Here is a 19,662-nt window from a genome sequence, read left to right as displayed (position 1 = left end):
GCAAGGATATAGCTGCTGCTCTGTCTGTAGCGTTTTGTCAGACTCAGGGACCACAGTGCTGTTTTTTTTTTGTCATCATTTCCCTCGTTGCCAGGTTTCAGAAATGGTGCTTTTGATTTTTGTGAATGAAACGCTTTCATCACTCATCCAGTGATGCCACTGAACAGCCAATCGGTGGCAAGTAATCTGAGGACATCACATTTTAAGTACCTGCTCAGATAGCTTGGAACCCCAGCTGAAAAGGGCTAAATAGGCCAAGGAAGCCTACAGGGGTGTATATTGACTCACTATGCACAAATCGCAAGGCACAAATCGGCATTACACAAAAGTACAGACCGGACCTCCCCGGTAAAAAAGCTGCTTAGCATAACGTCAGAGCAGTTGTTACTTCCCATTATGTCGATCGCTTTAGTTCATTTTGGAGGGTTGTAAGCTGTTTTAAATGACATGATTGCCTTTAAATGATGCTTTTTCGGTGGATTCATGCGCAACACTGAACAGCTGAAACATGTACTCTCAGTCTGACACACAACAACACACTTTATTTATATCACACTTTTATTAACAGAGTTACAAAGTGCTTTACAGAAAGAAATTATATATATTAAACATCAAGTAAAATGGTTAAAAACATAAAAACAGATCTACAGTACATTAAATTCCATTAAAATTATTATATAATGGTAGTGAAACAAGCAAAACACACTGCACGATCCTTTCTGAAGGAAATATAAACTCAGGCTATCAGGATCATTGCTTTGAATTCAAAATATTCTCCTTTTCACTCAAGTGACTTTGAGTTTTTAAGAGACTTTAAAGAGAAAAAAAAAAGAAAAAACAGCTAAAGAGCTGCTGTTAAGATTTTAGAGCTGAGGCTGAACTTGTATTGACATATTGTAGTAAGAGCTCTCCTCTGGGTCACCACATTGCCCTGTTGAGGTGATCAAATGAAAGCATTTCAAAACAAACACCATCTGTTTTGTCCACAAATGCCTTTATTATCAGTGAGAATAATTGCCAATGTATATTTTGCAGACCGTTGTGGGAACAGTTTACCCTGCCTGGTATAGGGCTACCGGGGCCCCGCCCTGGAGCCAGGCCCGGGGAGGGTGCACGAGGGCGAGCATCTGGTTACCCGGCCAGTCACCAAAGGGACAAGGGCCCATCTTCCCACAGGCCAACTACCTACAGGAGGCACAGTAGGGGTCGGGTGCAATGTGAGCCGGGCGGTGATCATGAGCGGAGGTCGTGGCGGACCGATCCCCGGCTACGAAGAGTGGCAATTGGGACATGGAATGTCACCTCTCTGGTGGGGAAGGAGCCTGAGTTAGCGTGAGGTTGAGAGGTATCGGCTAGATAAAGTCGGGCTTACCTCAACGCATGGCTTGGGCCCTGGAATAAGCCTCCTGGAGAGGGGCTGGACTCTGTCTCAGTCTGGAGTTGCCCCTGGTGAGAGGCGGCAGGCTTGGGTGGGTATCTTGGTATCCCCACGGATTGCTGCTGGTATGTTGGGGTTTCTCCCAGTGGACAAGAGGGTTTGCTCCCTTCGCCTTCGGGTCAGGGAACGGGTCCTGACCGTCATCTGTGCTTATGCGCCGAGTGGCGGTTCAGAGTACCCAGCCTGTTGTCCTACTGGGAGACTTCAATGCTCATGTGGGCAATGACAGTGAGACCTGGAGGGGCGTAACTGGGAGGAACAGCCTCCCGCATCTGAACCCAAGCGGTGTTTTGTTATTGGACTTCTGTGCAAACCACAGTTTGGCCATAACGAACAACATGTTCGAACAGAAGTGCACGTGGCACCAGGACTCTCTAGGCCACAGGTCGATGATTGATTTTGTAATTGTATCACCAGACCTGAGGCCATATGTTTACTTGGGTAAAGAGAGGGGCTGAGCTGTCAACTGATCACCACCTAGTGGTGAGTTGGATCAGGTGGCGGGGGAGGACGCTGGACAAACCTGGCGTGCCCAAACGTACAGTGAGGGTGTGCTGGGAACGCCTAGCAGAGGCCCCGGTCCGCGAGATCTTCAACTTACACCCCCGGCAGAGCTTCAACAGCATTCTGAGGGAGACTGGGGACATTGAGTCCAAATGGACCATGTTCAGCACCTCCATTGCGGAAGCTGCTGCACTGAGCTGCGGCCGCAACGTAGTTGGTGCCTGTCATGGTGGTAATCCCTGTCCAAATGGTGGACACAAGAGGTGAGGGGAGCCACCAAGCTGAAGTCCTACCGGGCTTGGTTAGACTGTGGTACTCCGGAGGTAGCTGATAGGTACCGACAGGCCAAGCGGAACACGGTGCGGGCAGTGGCTGAAGCAAAAACTCGGGTGTGGGAGGAGTTCAAAGAGGTCATGGAAAAAGACTTTCGGACTGCCTCGAAGAGATTCTGGCAAACCGTCAGGCGACTCAGGAGGGGAAAGCGGTGTTCTACCTGCACTGTGTATAGTGCGGGTGGAGTGCTGCTGACTTCGACTGAAAAAATTGTCAGACGGTGGAAGGAATACTTCGAGGACCTCCTCAATCCCACTGGCACGTCCTCCGAGGCGGAAGCACAGTCTGGGGGCAAAGGGGATGACCCGCCAATCTCGGGGCAAGGTCACTGAGGCAGTTAAACAACTGGTTGGTGGCAGAGCCTCTGGGGTGGACAAGGTCTGCCCCGAGTTCCTGAAGGCTCTGGATGTTGTAGGGCTGTCTTGGTAGACACGCCTCTACAATGTTGCCCTCAAGGATACTTGAAGGTGCATGGGAGTTTGCCCAACCAGTCTACATGTGTTTTGTGGACTTGGAGAAAGCATTCAACTGTGCCCTTCAGGGGGTCCTGTGGGGGGTGCTCCGGGAGTATGGGGTGTCTGGCCCATTGCTATGGGCCATTCAGTCCTTATACAACCGTTGCAAGAGCTTGGTCCGCATAGCCGGCAATAAGGCGGACTCGTTCCTGGTGGGTGATGGGCTCCGCCAGGGCTGCCCTTTGTCACCGATTCTGTTCATAATTTTTATAGACAGAATTTCTAGGCGTAGCCAAGTGGCGGAGGGCTTTAACTTGGGTGGTCTCAGGATCTCATCTCTGCTTTTTGCAGATGATGTGGTTCTGTTGGCTTTTTCATGTGATGGCCTCCAGCTTGCCTTGGAACGGTTCAAAGCCAAGTGTGAAGCGGTGGGAAGGACAATCAGCACCTCCAAATCTGAGGCCATGGTCCTCAGTCAGAAAAGGGTGGAGTGCCCACTCCAGGTCGGGGACGAGTTCCTGGCCCTAGTGGAGGAGTTTAAGTATCTCGGGGTCTTGTTCATGAGTGACGGGAGAAGGGAGCGAGAGATCGACAGACGGATTGGTGCTGCTGCTGCAGTGATGCGGACGCTGCACGGGTCCGTTGTGGTGAAGAGAGAGCTGAGGGTAAAAGCGAAGCTCTCAATTTACCGCTCGGTCTACGTCCCTACCCTCACTTATGGTACGAGCTGTGGGTAGTGAGCGAAAGAACGAGAGCGGTGGAAATGGGCTTCCTCCGAAGGGTGGCTGGGGTCTCCCTTAGAGATAGGGTGAGAAGTTCGGCCATTCGGGAGGGGCTCAGAGTAGAGCCGCTGCTCCTCCACATCGAAAGGAGCCAGTTCAGGTGGTTCGGGCATCTGACAAGGATGCCTACTGGGCGCCTCCTGGATGAGGTTTTCCGGGCATGTCCCACTGGGAGGAGGCCCAGGACACGCTCCTTCACATTGAAGGGAGCCAGTTCAGGTGGTTCGGGCATCTGACAAGGATGCCTCCTGGGTGAGGTTTTCCGGGCATGTCCCACTGGGAGGAGGCCTAGGACACGCTGGAGAGATTATATCTCTCGGCTGGCCTCGGAACGCCTTGGTGTTCGCCCGAACAAGCTGGAGGAGGTGGCTGGGGAGAGGGAGGTCTGGGCTTCTCTGCTTGGGCTGCTGCCCCCACGACCCGACCACGGATAAGCGGAAGAAAATGGATGGATGGATACAATTTGTATTTCAAATCTCACATTTTGTGCACTCACTTTTCTTGTTAATGACTTTGAGCTGAATCACTGATGTGACATTGGTGTAATCCCCTTCTGCTGAACCTGAAATAATAATTTTAATGACTTTCATGTTAAACACAGCTATTGTATAATCATCCAGCTTGTATACTTTACCATTTTCAGTGTTTTCACATCTTCTGACTGCCTCATAGACAGAACGAACACCTGCAGGTCAGAGAAAATCAGTCACCTCATGTCTGTGATACTAATTTAAACACAAATATTCTTGCAAATAACATTTATATGAAAAGCTGCAGCAGATGTAATAAGTACAGTCTTGTTGCAAATAGCATCATAATATTTGAAACTACGTGAAAAACTAACCATGAAGAAGAGAGGAGGACGGTTGCTGCTGACCATCCTGATTGAGCGTCTGGTCGTTAGCAGCACCTTTATTAAAAATGTGAATTTAAGACATTTGAACCTTATGATGCATTTGTGTCTTTGAATGATAAAGAGTTTGTAGTAAGTAAAGGAAAAGGTCTCACTGTTGGTCATTCTGCAGCAATACAACAAGAGCAGGAGAATAATAATGAGAGAGACTCCACAAACCAGTCCAACAATCAACCACACAGGAGATGAAGAGCTGTCAGCTCCTGACACAGTTACAACAAACAATAATTAATTATTGATAGATTATAATTATATAAATAAATACTTTTATGAAATGGAGCATGACTGTGAGACTTAAATCAGACAATCTAATGTTCATTCTCAGTCATCAGACATGTTTAGAAAACTCCATCAAATGTTTTGATCCTGCTCACCTTTAACTGACATCCAGCTCTGTGCTGACTCTCTTCCTGAGTACTGACACTTGTAGAAACCTTCATCAGACTTTGACACTGCAGAGATCTTCAGCTCCCCTCGGGTATCATTTTGAATAAGTTTGTCATTGTGATAGAAAAACACATTGGAAGGTATTTTTTGTGTTCTCAAACTGCAGCTCAGACTAACAGAAGCTCCCTCAGTCACAGGATGAACAGGACTCACCAGGATAGGACCATTACCATCATCTGTGACACAATCACACATATTGTTCCAGTCACATCAGCTGGTGCAAACTTTGAGAAAAAGCTGACAAACAATAATAAGAACAGATTGTACAAATGCTTTTCATCATGAAGATCTTATCTTGGATATTTAAAAACTACGGTATGTGTCATGTTTGTTTTACCACATAATTACTCCACATACAGCAAAGCTGGGACAAATGTTCATGTGACATCTAAATGATTCAAATCCAAGAAGTAAATGTATAATAACATACTCTGTACAGTGATGTTGACTGCACTGCTGAACTCTCCTGATCCAGACTCACACCAGTACACTGCAGTATCTGACTTTGATGTGTTGATGTTACATGTGGATCCAGTCATTCTCCTACAGTCAGAGTACAGTCGGCCGTCCTCAGAGAACTTCCTCACTCTCCACTCAGTGAAGTTTCCCTCACAGGTCAGTGAGACAGAGTCAGAGGTGAAGTGTTGCACTCTGTCAGGACTCACTGTGAGAGACGCTGCTGAATGAACATCTGGAAACAACATGCAGTGAAGAGACAAAGCTCACAGATGTTAGGATTCAAAATATCACAGTAAAAATACTACTTTATCTTCTGAAGATAAGTGCAAATATTTTAATTAGGGTATTTGGTCAGTAAATCAGTGTTTACACATTAAAAAATCTCATAGTTGTTAAAGCAACAATAACTTTATACATACAATAATACAACATTAAATGAAGTCACTTGCACTGAACCATCTGGGTCTCTCAGTAATAATCTTGGGCATCATTAAAAGCTACTTGAAGTTTCTGTAAACCTGCTTTCCTGTAGTTTGTCCACAGTGTGCAGTACACAGAGGTGTACAGTATGCGCTACACAAATCTTCACACCATCCGAATACACTAAATTTGTGTAAGAGGTGTTTGCTTGTGTTTACATCATTCAGCCAACAAATGTCTTCATCATCTGTCATGTGATCAGTAATAAGATGTCCAACATGTGTAAATGGACTGATTCTTATATAGCGCTTTTCGACTCTCATGGAGTACTCAAAGCGCTCTATACAACATGCCTCATTCACCCAATCACACCCACTCTCACAAGCACTTTATCTGTACGTAGTGCTTTCTAAGTACATTCACACTCCGATGGATGCATTGGAGAGCAAGTTGGGGTTAGTATCTTGCCCAAAGATACTTGACATGCAGACTGGAGGAGCCAGGGATCGAACCACCAACCTTCCAATCAGTAGGTGTCCAGCTCTACCTCCTGAGCTGTAGCTCAGGAGGTAGAGGTATTACAGATCAAAGATTACAAACTGACCTGCAGACCAGACAAACTTTGGTTGACTGTGATCAGTGTGATACTCTGGGTCTGCTCTTCCAGCTCTGCACACATATCCTGCTGTGTGTGTCTGTCCATGAATGATGTAGGAGTCCTGTGCAGTCCCACTGCCATCAGGTAGCAGCTCATAACTGGAGGATTTTTGTGATGGATCAGGAACAGCTTTATACCAGTAGAAGCTCCATCCTGCAGACGGATGTTCAACCTCACAGTTCAGAGTTACTGAGGCTCCAGGACTCAGCCATGATGGAGACACAGTGAGGACAGGATCTGTTCAACAAAGATTTTCTCTCAATGTTTCGTCTCTTAACTCTGAATTCAATGTCACAAAAAATATTGACTCACAATTGGAGATTGAGTATCAGAAATTCAGGAGTGGGACCACGCTTCCAAACAGGCTCCTTCCGGCTCTCATCTATATAGGTTCCCCCAGTTCCACAAGCGGTTCATTCTCATTTACGTTCCTCACACTCCCTCCCCTTTTCAATTCAACTCCTTTGCTTCTATTTAGTACATGGGGATCTGTCATGCCCAGGAAACGCCGGGACTGGCATTTGTTCATTTGTTCGGCAACATAATACCCTATAAATTCTATGACTGCATAGTTCAAATGCTATAATAAGACCATTTGAATTTTGAAGCATAATTTGAAGCAAAACAAATTTTTTTGATCAGTAATAAGAATGTAACCCAGTTAATTCTGTATTGATGTTTTGGGGGGGGTTATATTTATATTTTTATGATTTTTTATTTAAATGTATTATAACTATACTTTATTTTTATAAGAAGGATACGATTAGGACTGTACATCAAAACAAAGTCACAATATAATAATTTATAACTTTCAAACTGTAACTGTAAGAGTTTTAGTAAAATGTGCGGTATTTACTTTTACATAACAGTGTCCAAAAAAAGAAGGCCATATTGTCGATTGCAGTTCAGACTTCATTAAAGCCCCTTTTCCATTAGTACCTACTTGGATGTTAGTACATAACCACTAGGGGTGCAACGATACTCGTATCGATATTGAACCGTTCGATACAGTGCTTTCGTTTCAGTACCCATATGTATCGAACAATACAACATTTTTTATTTATTTTATCAACTTTTCTTCTGACGATGCTGTCTGTGTTGAGAGCTCAGTGGATCTGCTTTCGACTACTCCGCCTAGGATGCACTGTCGAGTGCAGATCCACTGAGCGCAACACAAACTAGCAAGACAGAAGCTAAGCTCGTTGCAACATAGCAACTGCCTCAACGCTACCCGAAACTGAACCTCCCCCACCCTCATTCAGATCTGGCGTTTGGAACTATCTTGGTTTTCATGTGAAGCATGACCCTGATGGTAAGCACGTCATGGACAAAAGTAAAACAGTATGTCGGATGTGCCACGCAATGCTCAATTTGTGGGAACTAGTGCGTTAGCGCAGTTAGCTTGTTAACGTGTTGACCCCGTCCAGCCCCACGCACGGGGCGATCCGTGGTAGCTTGTTAACGGAGATTTGCCGCGTTATGGCGTTAATGTCATTTTAACAAGATTAACGCTGACAGCACTAGCGGGAACACAACGAATATGACTGCACATTTACGCCGACAGCATCCTAGTGCAAAGACAAGTGGAAGCAGGCAAAAACAACAAGCACGCATGCTGCAAACTTTACCCAAGTCATTTAGACAGCCGTTAGCACATGATTCTCCTTATGGGGACCTGATATGTTTAATATGCTGCTGAGAATATAGCCCAGAAGAAGCGTATAGTATAGCTTTTATTTTGGAAAGAGCCATTTCTCTGTAATAAACTCTCTTTTCCAAAGATGAGTGATTTCTCCATCAGATAGATTTTTTTTTATTTTGTTGTTTCAGCAACATTCAATTTAAAAACTGTACTTCTGAGTTAAAATATATATTTATAATTTTAATAAATGATAAATTAAAAAGGCATGAACATTTTTTTGTATCGAAAAAATATCGAACCGTGACACCAAAGTATCGAACCGAACCGTGAATTTTGTGTATCGTTGCACCCCTAATAACCATGCAAGTTAGGTAGTACTAGATCGTAGTGGAAAACCAGTCGATCCGAGTTGAGTCGTGGCAATCCATGGCAAGTCAATCTGAGAAGGTACTAATGGAAAAGGGGCTTAAGTGAAAAAGCAGTGTGTGTTGCTCATGAGACCAGACTCTTTAAGCCAGACCTGAAACCTCTAAGATTAATTTCAAAAACAGATAACATGCTAAAAGAAACTGAAGCAACTGCATCATATGTTGGTGCAACAGCTAGTACTGCATGTGCAATAAAAAAAATAAAAAAAAATAAAGAAGAGCTGTCAATGGATTTAGCTTTTGATGAAACATCTCCAACTTACATGATACAGTCAGTGTGATGATTTTACTCCACTGTGTTAAGAAATAGTCCCTTCTGCCCCGGCAGCTGTATCCTCCGCTGTCAGACTCAGTAACTGTGATGATTCTGTATTCATTGGATGTTGGAGGTGTGTTTAACTTGGCTGCTCTCCATTCATACATCCACTGAGCTCCTTCACCTCCCTGAATCTCACATCTGACAGTGACTGTCTCACCGCTGTATATCTGAGGCCAGTTGTGTTGCAGGATCACAGTGGGCCTAATGGGAACTGTTCGCATAAGAATGATCCAGTTAGGAGACAAACAGAAACATAAAAACTCTGCCGTTAACAACATAAGAGAAGAGTGACTGCAAAACAGTTGATTCACAGACAAAATGTTTAAACATGAAAACAAAGTCACAACATTACAATTTCTGTAACTGTAACACAACATTTTTTGTAAAAAGTACAAGTATATACTTTGTACATGCGAGGGCTATCAGGCCCGCTATGTAGGGGTGTAGGAATGTACAAGTTGACGACTGAGAGATGATAGGATCTGGGTCCATGACCCCCCCAGTGCAATTAACCCTGGCACCAACAACTATAAAAATGTCTTCACCTGTCTGGCTGATGCAGGTATGGAAGAGGGGCTCCAGGGTTCCAGTTCAAGAAACGGTGGCTGCCTAGAGCACACTGTGCTGTCAGACATTAACACAGCCTAGCACAATTTCCCTCTAATTGTCTGTACCCAATCAGATAGTCAGGGTGCCCCTAACACAGAGTAACGTGGGTTATAAACATCAAACAGTTATTTTTTAAAGAACGTGAAACTTTAATTTGTTCTGCTGGCCCCTTTAAATCGCGACCATCCATCAGTCACCAAGGGGTCTGAAGATCATGACAGGCACGAAACAAAAATACAAAAAAAAAATACATCATGACAGTTAAAAGAAAAGACAGGTTCAATAAATTGGGCAGGCGATGGTGTTCCCACTGTTGTAAAACCCTTGCTTATGCTAGCTCAGAGGAAGAGAGTTCCACAACCTGCTCTGTTTCCCTTACTCAGCCTTGCATGCTGTATAACAAGTAGGCCCTGATCGCATGACCTCAGGGACCTGCTAGAGACATAGGGCTGTTACCACAAGGTTCCTGATAGATGATTTAACAAATGTCGAAAGGGACCAAGAGCATTCATGATCTTACGGAGAAATCTGTCAGATATGGCTACAAAGCACAACGCAGTGGTCCCCGAGTCTGACGGAAAGCCACAGACCGAGCAGCAGGTATATTCTTGCCTCAACGTCCACCTTTCTTGTAGCATCCATGTTGCAGCATGCTTGGACACGTTGCTATGATGACAACCACAACCAGGTTAGGGAGTACTAGATTTTTATGGAAAACCAGTCAATCCGAGTCGAGTTGTGGCGATCCATGGTGAGTCGATCCGAGTAGGTACTAATGGAAAAGGGGCTTTTGTCTCTGGGTGACAGAGGTTATGAAAAGGCGGCGCGTTCACATACAGCTGAATGAAGTAGGGTGAACAACTAGGCCATTGTTCACTTTGTTCTCTGCGTCAGGTTCGTAGAATGCGCCCAAACTCAGGCCAGCAACAGGCAACACAAAGGTACGTTTTTAGATTTCGCCTGCCTTACCCAGACAGGACACTTGAGGCAATATATAGCAGACTCGACACGTTGCACACACGCGCCCATATATACAGTTAACATCTTTTATTGATATTCTTGTGTTGGAATAAGTCTGCTTTGCATAATATGAACTTGGAGGTTAACAAGCAAATCAGTGTGGGTAAACTGAACGTTAATGAGTTTAATAAAAATGAACATATAAAACTTTAGATTGTCAGTCTAGAAACATACATGAAGAGAGCCTGCAGCCATGTGAATATTATGCTGCTCATTTATTTTTTTAATAGTTGATACTAAAATGATTCAAATAAACTGAAGGCTTGTAATGATTTTTTTCTCTGAGAACCACAAGGGCTCTTTCAGAGTGCACACTTTGTCACAATGACACTGAAGTTCTTCTATTTTCTCATTTCCACCTCTCCAAGTCGGAAAAAGAAACAGACAAACAGCAGAGATCACATAACTTGATCTGTCTCAGTTTGGCAGAAATACAATAATTAAACTCACTGATTTGCATAACTGTGACGTCACTGCTGTCCTCTGTGTTGTAAACTGGATCTCCTCTCCCTCCTCTGCAGTGGTACAGACCTCCTTGTGAGACACTAATAACTCTGTTTGCCTCATTTCCTCTCATGAGCTGAGCTTTAGAAGAGACTGAATCACGTCTGAACCAGTCAAACTTCCAGCCAGCAGAGCCCTCCACAGAGCAGCTCAGTGTCACACTGCCCCCTGCTGGTAGGATTGAACTTTGTGCTGTCAGTGTGGCTCTGGGTTTACTTGCTGTTGATGGTACAGGAAAACAAAAACATTGTCACATGATTCAAGAAGAAAAGTGTTACAATAATGATCAAGCTTATAAAAACCTCATTAGATAATTTAGCTACTAGCACCAAATACGAAACAATTATCCTGCAAGTGATGAAGGAAAATTATTTGTCAAATGGTAAAAACTAAACAAATAAATAAATACAAAATTAAATGAAAGTCATCAGGTGAAAAGAATGAAGTGTGTGTTAGTTGTGACATCCATCTCTTTAACTAAAACCTGAAACCTCTGAGGATTTGATAAAACAGTTATTATGAATAAAAGATCTTCAACTCACTTGAAACTGTCAGTGTGACTGAATCACTCCACTCTGTTGTTTTATGCTGTGAACTTTTCATTCTGCCCTTACAGCGATAGTTTCCACTGTTGGATGATGAAGCAGATCTAATCCTGTATTCATTTTGATTTGGAGCTTTTATCATGCTGTTTGTTTCCCACTCATAATCCCACTCAGTGTCTCCTCCATGGATCTCACATCTGACAGTGATCGTCTCTCCTCTGTATATCTCAGACCAGTTTGGATACAGAGTCACAACAGGCCTGTTTGGGACTGTTAATGTTCAAGAAAGTACAATAAAAACACATTATTATGAAAAAGTTTAGCCATCATCTTATGTAGTGCTTTGTAGGAAGTTAAATTTAAATTTACCAATAGTGTCAATCCTGACTAACTGGCTGTAGTCTGAGAAGTATCTTCCACTTTTCCCTCTGCACCTGTAGCATCCTCCCTCTGAGACTCTGATTTGGTCATTTGACAGAAAAATTGCATCCCGTAGTCTCACAGGTACACCATAATTCTCTTTGTACCAGTAGTATTTCCATCTAGACAATGATGATGGGTTCACAGAACAGGTCAGGGTCACACTCCCCCCTACTGGAACAGCTGTGTTATCAGCGCTGAGTTTGGGCTTTGGTTTATCTGCATTTCAGTTTAGAACAACAACATAAAAGTAAATGACTGAATCCAGACAATTTAAAGAGGTCCTGTGCTGGCCCATGTGTGGATTACCTCTGCCAAACCTGATCCGGGCCACCAAAGGGCTGTCATTCTTTGCACCAGTCAATCAGAAGTGCCAGCTTGATGCTGGATCAGGGGAAGACCTGTTTTCTATGGGCCTGGGCCACATAAACCAAACCACAATCGGGCCAGATATGGCATGCCATCACATAGACCAGAGGTCGGCAACCTGCGGCTCCGGAGCCGCATGCGGCTCTTTAGTCCATATAGTGCGGCTCCGCGTGGTTTGGGAAAATAAATTAGAAGTATTTAGCAGAAGTGTATTTTTTTATGTTAGTTCTTTTTTTTTCTCTTTTTTTTTTTTAACTTGTAGTTCTTAATTGTAAGATTATTGTGATATTGAAATATAAAAATAAAATTATATTTTATTATTTTTTCATCGCTCAAAATAAGCGTCACACTCGCGGAAGCCAGTATACCCGCCGAAACGCCCTGCATTTATCGAGACTTTCAAGTAGGCCAGTTATGGATTTTCGGATCCACATTATGTCAGCAGCTGTTCTCCACCGTGAACTATGTTAAAAACAAACACCGCTCACAGATGACAGCTTACAGTCCTGCGTAAAGATGAAAGTGACTTCGTACAGCCCCGATTTGCAGACGCTGTGCGCAGAGGTTCAGGAGCAGAAGTCCCATTGTAAACATATCACCGCAGACCCGACGATGTTTGCATGAACAGGCTTTTCAGCATCTCTTTCTTGACCACTTTTCACACACGGTTGCTGTATGCATACAGCCGGCTGTAGCTTTTCAGCTCACAGCCCGACACACACCAACACAACAGCATAGATAGCACAGACGTTAAGGCGGCGAGGCGTGATTGCAGGTGCCGCTCAGGTACGTCCGCCTCCCCTAAGCGGCTCTGCAGACGACGCCCCACCGCACACATTAACCAAGTAAAATACATATTTAGGCAGAATTTTGCAAATATCTATTTTCATTTTTTTTTTTAGCAGCATAGTGCTTTTTTTCCAATTATTTTTTAAAAGTCAGGTCAAGGCTCCAAAAGCCCAAAGGCGATATAAGGGTGGTGGCTCACAACAGTTTTTGTTTGCTACATGGATCATTTTAGTTCAGCTGGGTGTCTTTCCTTTTGTTATATTTCTTTAGGAGTTCAAAATGTGTTAATTACATAAATAACATGTAATTTTCTCTGTAGCACTTCATGGATTTCATAAGCAACACACCTTAGTTGTTCACACAAAGCATAAAGGTAAAAAACAATATATACAGTGTTATCTTCATTTTAGATGTCAAAAAGTATTTGCGGCTCCCAGTGTTTTCGTTTGGGTGGAAACCGGGTCCAAATGGCTCTTTGGGTCTTAAAGGTTGCTGACCCCTTACATAGACATTGCCATCTATGCCAGGCCTGGCCCATATCTGGATGACACACATCTTATCATGCCAGAAGTCAACCAGCAGTGCCGGCTTGATACCAGATCCGGGCCAGACCTGCCTGCTATGTGGGTATGCTTTATTAAAAAGGAAAGTTTTAAGGCTAATGTTAAAAGTAGAGATAGTGTCTGTCTCCTGCATCCAAACTTTGAGCTGGTTCCACAGAAAAGGGGCTGAAGGCTCTGCCTCCCATTCTGCTTTTAAATACTCTAGGAACCACAAATAAACCAGCAGTCTGAGAATGAAGAGGTCTATTGGGGTGATTCGGTACTATAAGGTCTTTAATATAAGGTGTGAGAAGACTGGTTTTAGAGTCGATTTTGGATTTAACCGGGAGTCAGTGAAGAGAAGCCAGTATAGGAGAAATGTGCTCTTTTTGCTAGTCCCTGCCTGTATCACTCGCTGCAGCATTTTCATCCACTGAAAGTTTTTAAGGGAGTAATCACCTTGGATTTATCCAAGAAGCCAGAATGGGAGAAGTATGCTCTCTTTTAGTTTTCAAGTTCAGACAACATATATGATACAAACGAGAAGAAAGAAAAATTCCTCACCTTCAGCGTTTCCATGGATGACTGTACTGAGCACTAAAATAATGAAAGAAATCAGATATTATTTAACTGACAATCCGAAGATGCAGCACAACCTTTGATAACGTAGAATACATTCCAGAGACAGTAAGATTTAAGGTTGGGGTGTTTTTGATCTGAAAAAAGCATTTGACACAATTAACCATGAAATATCATAAAACTGACAGGTAACAGGCAACTAATGGTAAAGATGGGAGAGTAGAAATGAAAATGTTTTTACATTGTTTGTGGAGTCCCACAAGGGCTAGTGTTGGGACCAAAACTATTTCTTATGTATATAAATGATATTTGCAAAATGTCAGATTTTTTTTCTATTTGTTTTATTTGCTGATGACCAGTGTTGGGAAAATTACCTTAAATTAGTAACTTAGTTACATTACTAGTTACTTCTATCAAAAGTAACTCAGTTACTTCAAGTTACTCGTTACTTTCAAAGTAACTAGTTACTCGGGAAAGTAACTTTGGTTTTACTCAGAATTCTCTTGTTAATGTGTTGCTTCCGTAACTGGATACCCAGCCAGACTGCCAGTCTTCTAGCTTGCTTACTTGCCACAAGTGCACTGTGCCACCTACCAATAGAAAGGAAAAAATCATGTGCATTGTCAGGTTTATATAGTGGATTGTCATTTATGCTTAGAAATATTTACTTATTTATGCTTAGAAGTGTATAGTTGATTGCATATTGAAAGAATGTCTCATCCTAAGAGGTCTGTAACAACTCTGTGTAGCATGAAGAGGGGAGTGCGTTCACTCCTCTTCAGAGTGTTCTGGCATAGATGACACACTTCCTAGGAGAGGTCGTACCTTCTCTTGCTGATATATGGTATAGCAAACATACGTATATCTGTTTGAGTGTAAGAGCCAGGAGTCTAGCGTTTCAGATGGACCGCTAGACTCCTGGCACCAGCTTTGGGGAGTCTTCATGGGGTCACATCTTGACCCCCCCACACACACACACACACACACACACACATAGTACACGACGCACAGACAAGGTATTCTTTGTCTGCATGTATACCTATATGAAACGTCATATGTTAATGAACTTATGCATATTCATGTACCCACAATAAAAGGAGCGCTACAGGGAACCTGGCTGAGAGTCAAGATCAAGTGGGCGGAACGACATCTGGCTCCAGTCGGGTCTCCCTCGTGCACGAGCAATACAAAGAACTTTGCCTACTTGTGTCTTGCTTTGCTGTGTAGTAAATTGTCTCGTTCCAGCAGTGGCCCTGTGCTAGACAGACCCATCATGCATATTTCCACGAGAGAAATCCCACGCCTGGACCGTCGTTGACCGCCGCCATGATTTTAGCCTACGTCACAACGTCACGTGCGCTTTTTACATCCAACACAAAAACTGCAGTCGTGGTGCTTTCGATTGTACTCAGAACTCAGAAATTCTGCCTTCCGAGTAGGAAGATGTAGGCAACACCAGACTGCAGATGAGCTGCATACAGAGCTGGACTGGGACAAAAAATCGGCCCAGGCATTTTGACTAGAGACTGGCCCACCATTATAGGAAAAATCATAAAGCCTTTGAATGAAACCAAACGCTGTTGTGACAGTGATGTACACTGTCTTGATGGTATATATGCATCAATCTATCAATCGTTTGTTGTAAGATTCAGATAATTATTTTTTAAAAGCGAGACATTTTAAATGAGAATAAGAAAGAAAAGTACTACTTTGTGCCCCCCTCTCCCTGTTAATGCCCCACCTGCCCCCCTGGCAAAACTTTGCTAGACCCGCCCCTGCACAGTTACCAGCTATCAGCTACATTTAAAAAAAAAAAAGGATCCTGGTGTTATTTGTCTCTCAGAAACAGTTTATAACTTATGTCGGGGTTATATTGTTGATTGTCATTTATGCTTAGAAATATCTACTCATATATGCTTAGAGTTTTATAATCAATGTCATGTTGGTAGAGGTTTGATCCTTAGGAGTCTGCAAAGACTTTGTGTGCATTCCAGAGTGTTCTGGCATTCACACCCACATCCTGGGAGCATGGGAGAGGTCGTACCTTCTCTCATTGTTTTGTGGTAGGATAAACATATCTATGTCTGTTTTAGTCTAAGTGCCTTTTGTTTAGATGAACTGCTGGACTTCTAGACCAGCAGGTCGTTTATGGGGTCACATTCTGACCCCCCACACACACACACACACACATACTTACACAACGCACAGGCAAGGTACTCTTTGTTTGTATGTATACGTCATATGTTAATGAACCTATGTATATTCATGTAACCTCAATAAAAGAGCAGTGTTACGAGGGAGCAGACGAGAGCAACTGGGGTCAAGCGAAGGGACGGCGTTTGTCCAGTTGGTCTTCCTCGTATACGAGAAACATAAAGAACTTTGCCTGCTTGGTGTTCAATGCTTTTTGCTGTGTAGTAGAATTGTCTTGAACGTTCCAGCGAATAGGTTTATGCTACGAACCTATCAACTTCCCTTCAACTCATTCATGTCACTTAAAAGGTAAACCTGTTTCTCCATCACCTGTTCAGCTCTGATGATTCAGTAAGGACATCTCTTGGTTTCTTCATGTTTCCCTCTCACCAGATATCCAAACCGATATCATGACCAGCAGCTTTTACAGCTGTGGCTCCAGCAAAGATCAGCTGATACTAGAAATTGACATTGAATAAATTCTAACAACAGCTGATCAAGCTTAAAAGTGATGCTGTTGTTTAACGCGACTTCCGCTGGTTTCCTCTTTCTGGCGCAAAGTGGGCGATAAACAAACAAGACAGAAAAGCCGATCAGCTGATCATTGATCAGTTTCATGATTGAAGTAGAAACAGGAGAGAATGAGAGAAGAAGAGGCAGCTGTGCAGCAAATACACAGAATAACTCCAGCTTTGTGTCTTTTTCACTGTAGCTGAAGTCCGGGATAAACTGTGTTCCTTTTCACCTCAATACGAAACGCGTAATATTTTCTCTGAATACGAGACGATTCCGTTTTTTAGGGGACAGTTGGCAACTCTAATAATTAACCTTATGAACAAAATAAAGTTCAACATCAGTAACATCATAGCACCCACCCAGCTGTATAGAACCCCCGTCATGCTAGCTAGCGCGCAGTACGAAAAAGTCATCATAACGAAAATAAACTCCAACTAAACTTGGTTTATATCTGACCCAGATAGACTGCAGGTCATAACTTCTTACCTGAAGTTCAGTTCACCTGACACTCGGACGGGCGGCCGCCTCGAGTGTCTCCTCCTGCCTCCCCTTTCCCTCATCCACCTGCTGCCCTCCACCACTTGCTAATGTTACTGAATATGTGGAAGCTCCGCGATAGCCACCACACGAAGTAACAAATAACGACCCTATCTAAATCCCAGTAACGATTAATGCGTTCCTAATTTTGGCACAATAACTAGTTACCGTGCTCGTTACCACAATAATAACGTAGTTACTGTAACGCGTTACTTAATAACGCGTTAGTCCCTACACTGCTGATGACACAAATATCTTGCACCTTAATCACTTTAGAAATGAACAAAAAAAATGGTTTGATCCATCCGTTTTCTTCTTCTTTTCAGTGGCTGGGTCATAGGCGCAGTAGCATAAACAGAGAAGCCCAGACCACCCTCTCCCTAGCCTTATCCTTCAGCTAATCTGGGGGAGCATGGAGGTATTCGCAGGCCAACTGAGAGATGCAATCTCTCCAGTGAGTCCTGGGTCTGTCCCGAGACCTCCTTTCACCAGGAGGAGGCTCTGGGGAAGATGTAGATGGCAATAATTGCTGGCGTAAATAAATTATTGCTAAATTGATATAAGACCAAATTCATGGTATCTGCTGAGCAGCACTCTTGTACTTGTGTCACATCTGTCCCCTCAATTTTAATAGCACTTTGGTGTTCACACAGTGACATTAACTATTTAGTTACTATTAGTTACTCAGCTGTACCAATACACCCATCCAACAGACCACTTTTCACATGGACAAGGAGTGGAGTAGTTGGGTCTTCTCACACGTCTATTGTTTGGGAAGGAAACAATGGGGGTTTCCTTCCCAAAAATGGGAAGGAATTGTTTGGTGTCAGCCCCAGGCCACCCACACCTGGCCTGGGGTTGGGGTTGGCTAGTGATCTACAGTTGACTGCATCCATGAGCGTCTGGCATGAGCGTCTGAAGGCAGGACAGTCCTGGTCCCCAAGGACCCCCAGGACATGTCCCATCCAACTACTGACCAATAACCTGCCTCAGTACCACATGGAAGCTCCTGTCAGGCATCATAGCAGCGAAGATGAAAAGGAATATGGCTTAATACATGAGCAGGGCACAAAAAAGGAAAAAAAAATTTGCAGGAATACCAGCTACTGGTAGACAGAGCAGTCACCCAAGACTGCAAGACCAGGCTCACCAACCTTCAAGAAAGCCTGTCACTCGATGCCCCACACCTGGATCCTGGAATGCTTAGAAGTACACAAGATTAACAGGACCCTAAGAGCCTTCGTCGGCACTCCGCAGTCTATTTACACCTGGGAGGAACGCTGGTTTGACGGAGGAGTCAAGGAGGCCATTTACGTGAAAAGGGAAGGGTGCAAGATACTAGCAGGCAGGGCATATATGGAACGTAAAACAGGGATGCTACTGCATTAATGCCAATCAATAAATACCAATATTAAGCTGCCATGTTGAAAATAAAATCAGAAAATTTTTAAATAATGCTACAACACAATTCTTGCCCAGTAGCCTTTTTATATCCAACACTGCTTCTTTTTATTATTTTTTATTATTTTTTTTATAGAGTTATCATTTGAAAATGCACATATGCAGTAGTCATATTAATCATACTACATGTTATTATTATTATTTCATTTGATTTTTTCATTGTTGTTGTTCTTATTACTAGCACGGGTGCTGCACTGAACATAGTGTAACACTAACACAGGTATGAGGTAACATAACATCAAAAAAAAGCAAAGGCAGATATCAAAAAGTTTAAAGCAACCATAATAGCAGCAAATGTAATGTGTGAAGTCTAGTTCACCTATCAGCAAAGGGAACTAGAGACCAAGATGCCAATGTATCAACAAATAGGATAGTTAGGTTAGTTAACTCAGCTCAGCTAAATTCACCAAAAAACTGTTGCAGCACAGTTCCTTTTAATTTACACTTCCTGAATCTCCTCTTTGAGTGTGGACAAATGTTGTCTCACACTGCAGCTAATCTCAACCACCACAAGGGCATGTGACTTAATTTTTCTATCCAATAGGAAGTGTAAATTGACAGTTCAAGCGAATCAGACCACAGGTTCAATCGGAAAATTGCTCAGGATAGGGAGGCAATCAGGTGAAGAGGTGGTAAATCAGAATTGCAAACATAAACCTCAAGCAGTTATGTTTGCATCTGGCAACAAATATCTGTAGGTTCTGTATTTTTTTTTGCGCTTTGTTTGCATCTTTTTTCTGTTATAAAGATAGCTGAGACTTGTTGGAGTCTCATTAAGCA

At 43.2% G+C, this 19,662-nt stretch overlaps 1 protein-coding gene across 1 annotated transcript; it reads right to left on the bottom strand.

Moving 5' to 3' along the window:
• Nucleotides 1-632: 632 nt before the first annotated feature.
• On the bottom strand, nt 633-15,493 carry LOC146391027 (Fc receptor-like protein 5). The gene is made up of 14 exons (XM_084923924.1): nt 15,380-15,493; nt 14,161-14,193; nt 11,846-12,115; nt 11,474-11,746; nt 10,878-11,150; nt 8,743-9,009; nt 6,356-6,646; nt 5,303-5,563; nt 4,800-5,048; nt 4,521-4,628; nt 4,357-4,422; nt 4,147-4,197; nt 4,009-4,074; nt 633-931 (listed from the first exon to the last, which is right to left on the bottom strand). Coding segments are annotated over exons 1-14 (2,277 nt in total). The 5' UTR covers nt 15,381-15,493; the 3' UTR covers nt 633-863.
• Nucleotides 15,494-19,662: the final 4,169 nt, after the last annotated feature.

This window comes from Perissodus microlepis, chromosome 3 (genome assembly GCF_051167445.1).
Source record: "Perissodus microlepis isolate ML-2025 ecotype Zambia chromosome 3, ASM5116744v1, whole genome shotgun sequence".
Classification (NCBI taxonomy): Eukaryota; Metazoa; Chordata; class Actinopteri; order Cichliformes; family Cichlidae; genus Perissodus; species Perissodus microlepis.
Note: the sequence above shows the minus strand (reverse complement) of the source record. Positions and strands in the feature narration are given on the sequence as shown.

Excerpts from the sequence above, each read along its gene's own strand:
- LOC146391027 (XM_084923924.1), bottom strand. Across the intron at positions 11,151-11,473 it reads AGTCACACTGACAGTTTCAA|CAAGTAAACCCAGAGCCACA; the intron begins GTGAGTTGAAGA and ends TACCATCAACAG. Across the intron at positions 6,647-8,742 it reads CATCACACTGACTGTATCAT|ATCCTGTCCTCACTGTGTCT; the intron begins GTAAGTTGGAGA and ends TTTGTTGAACAG.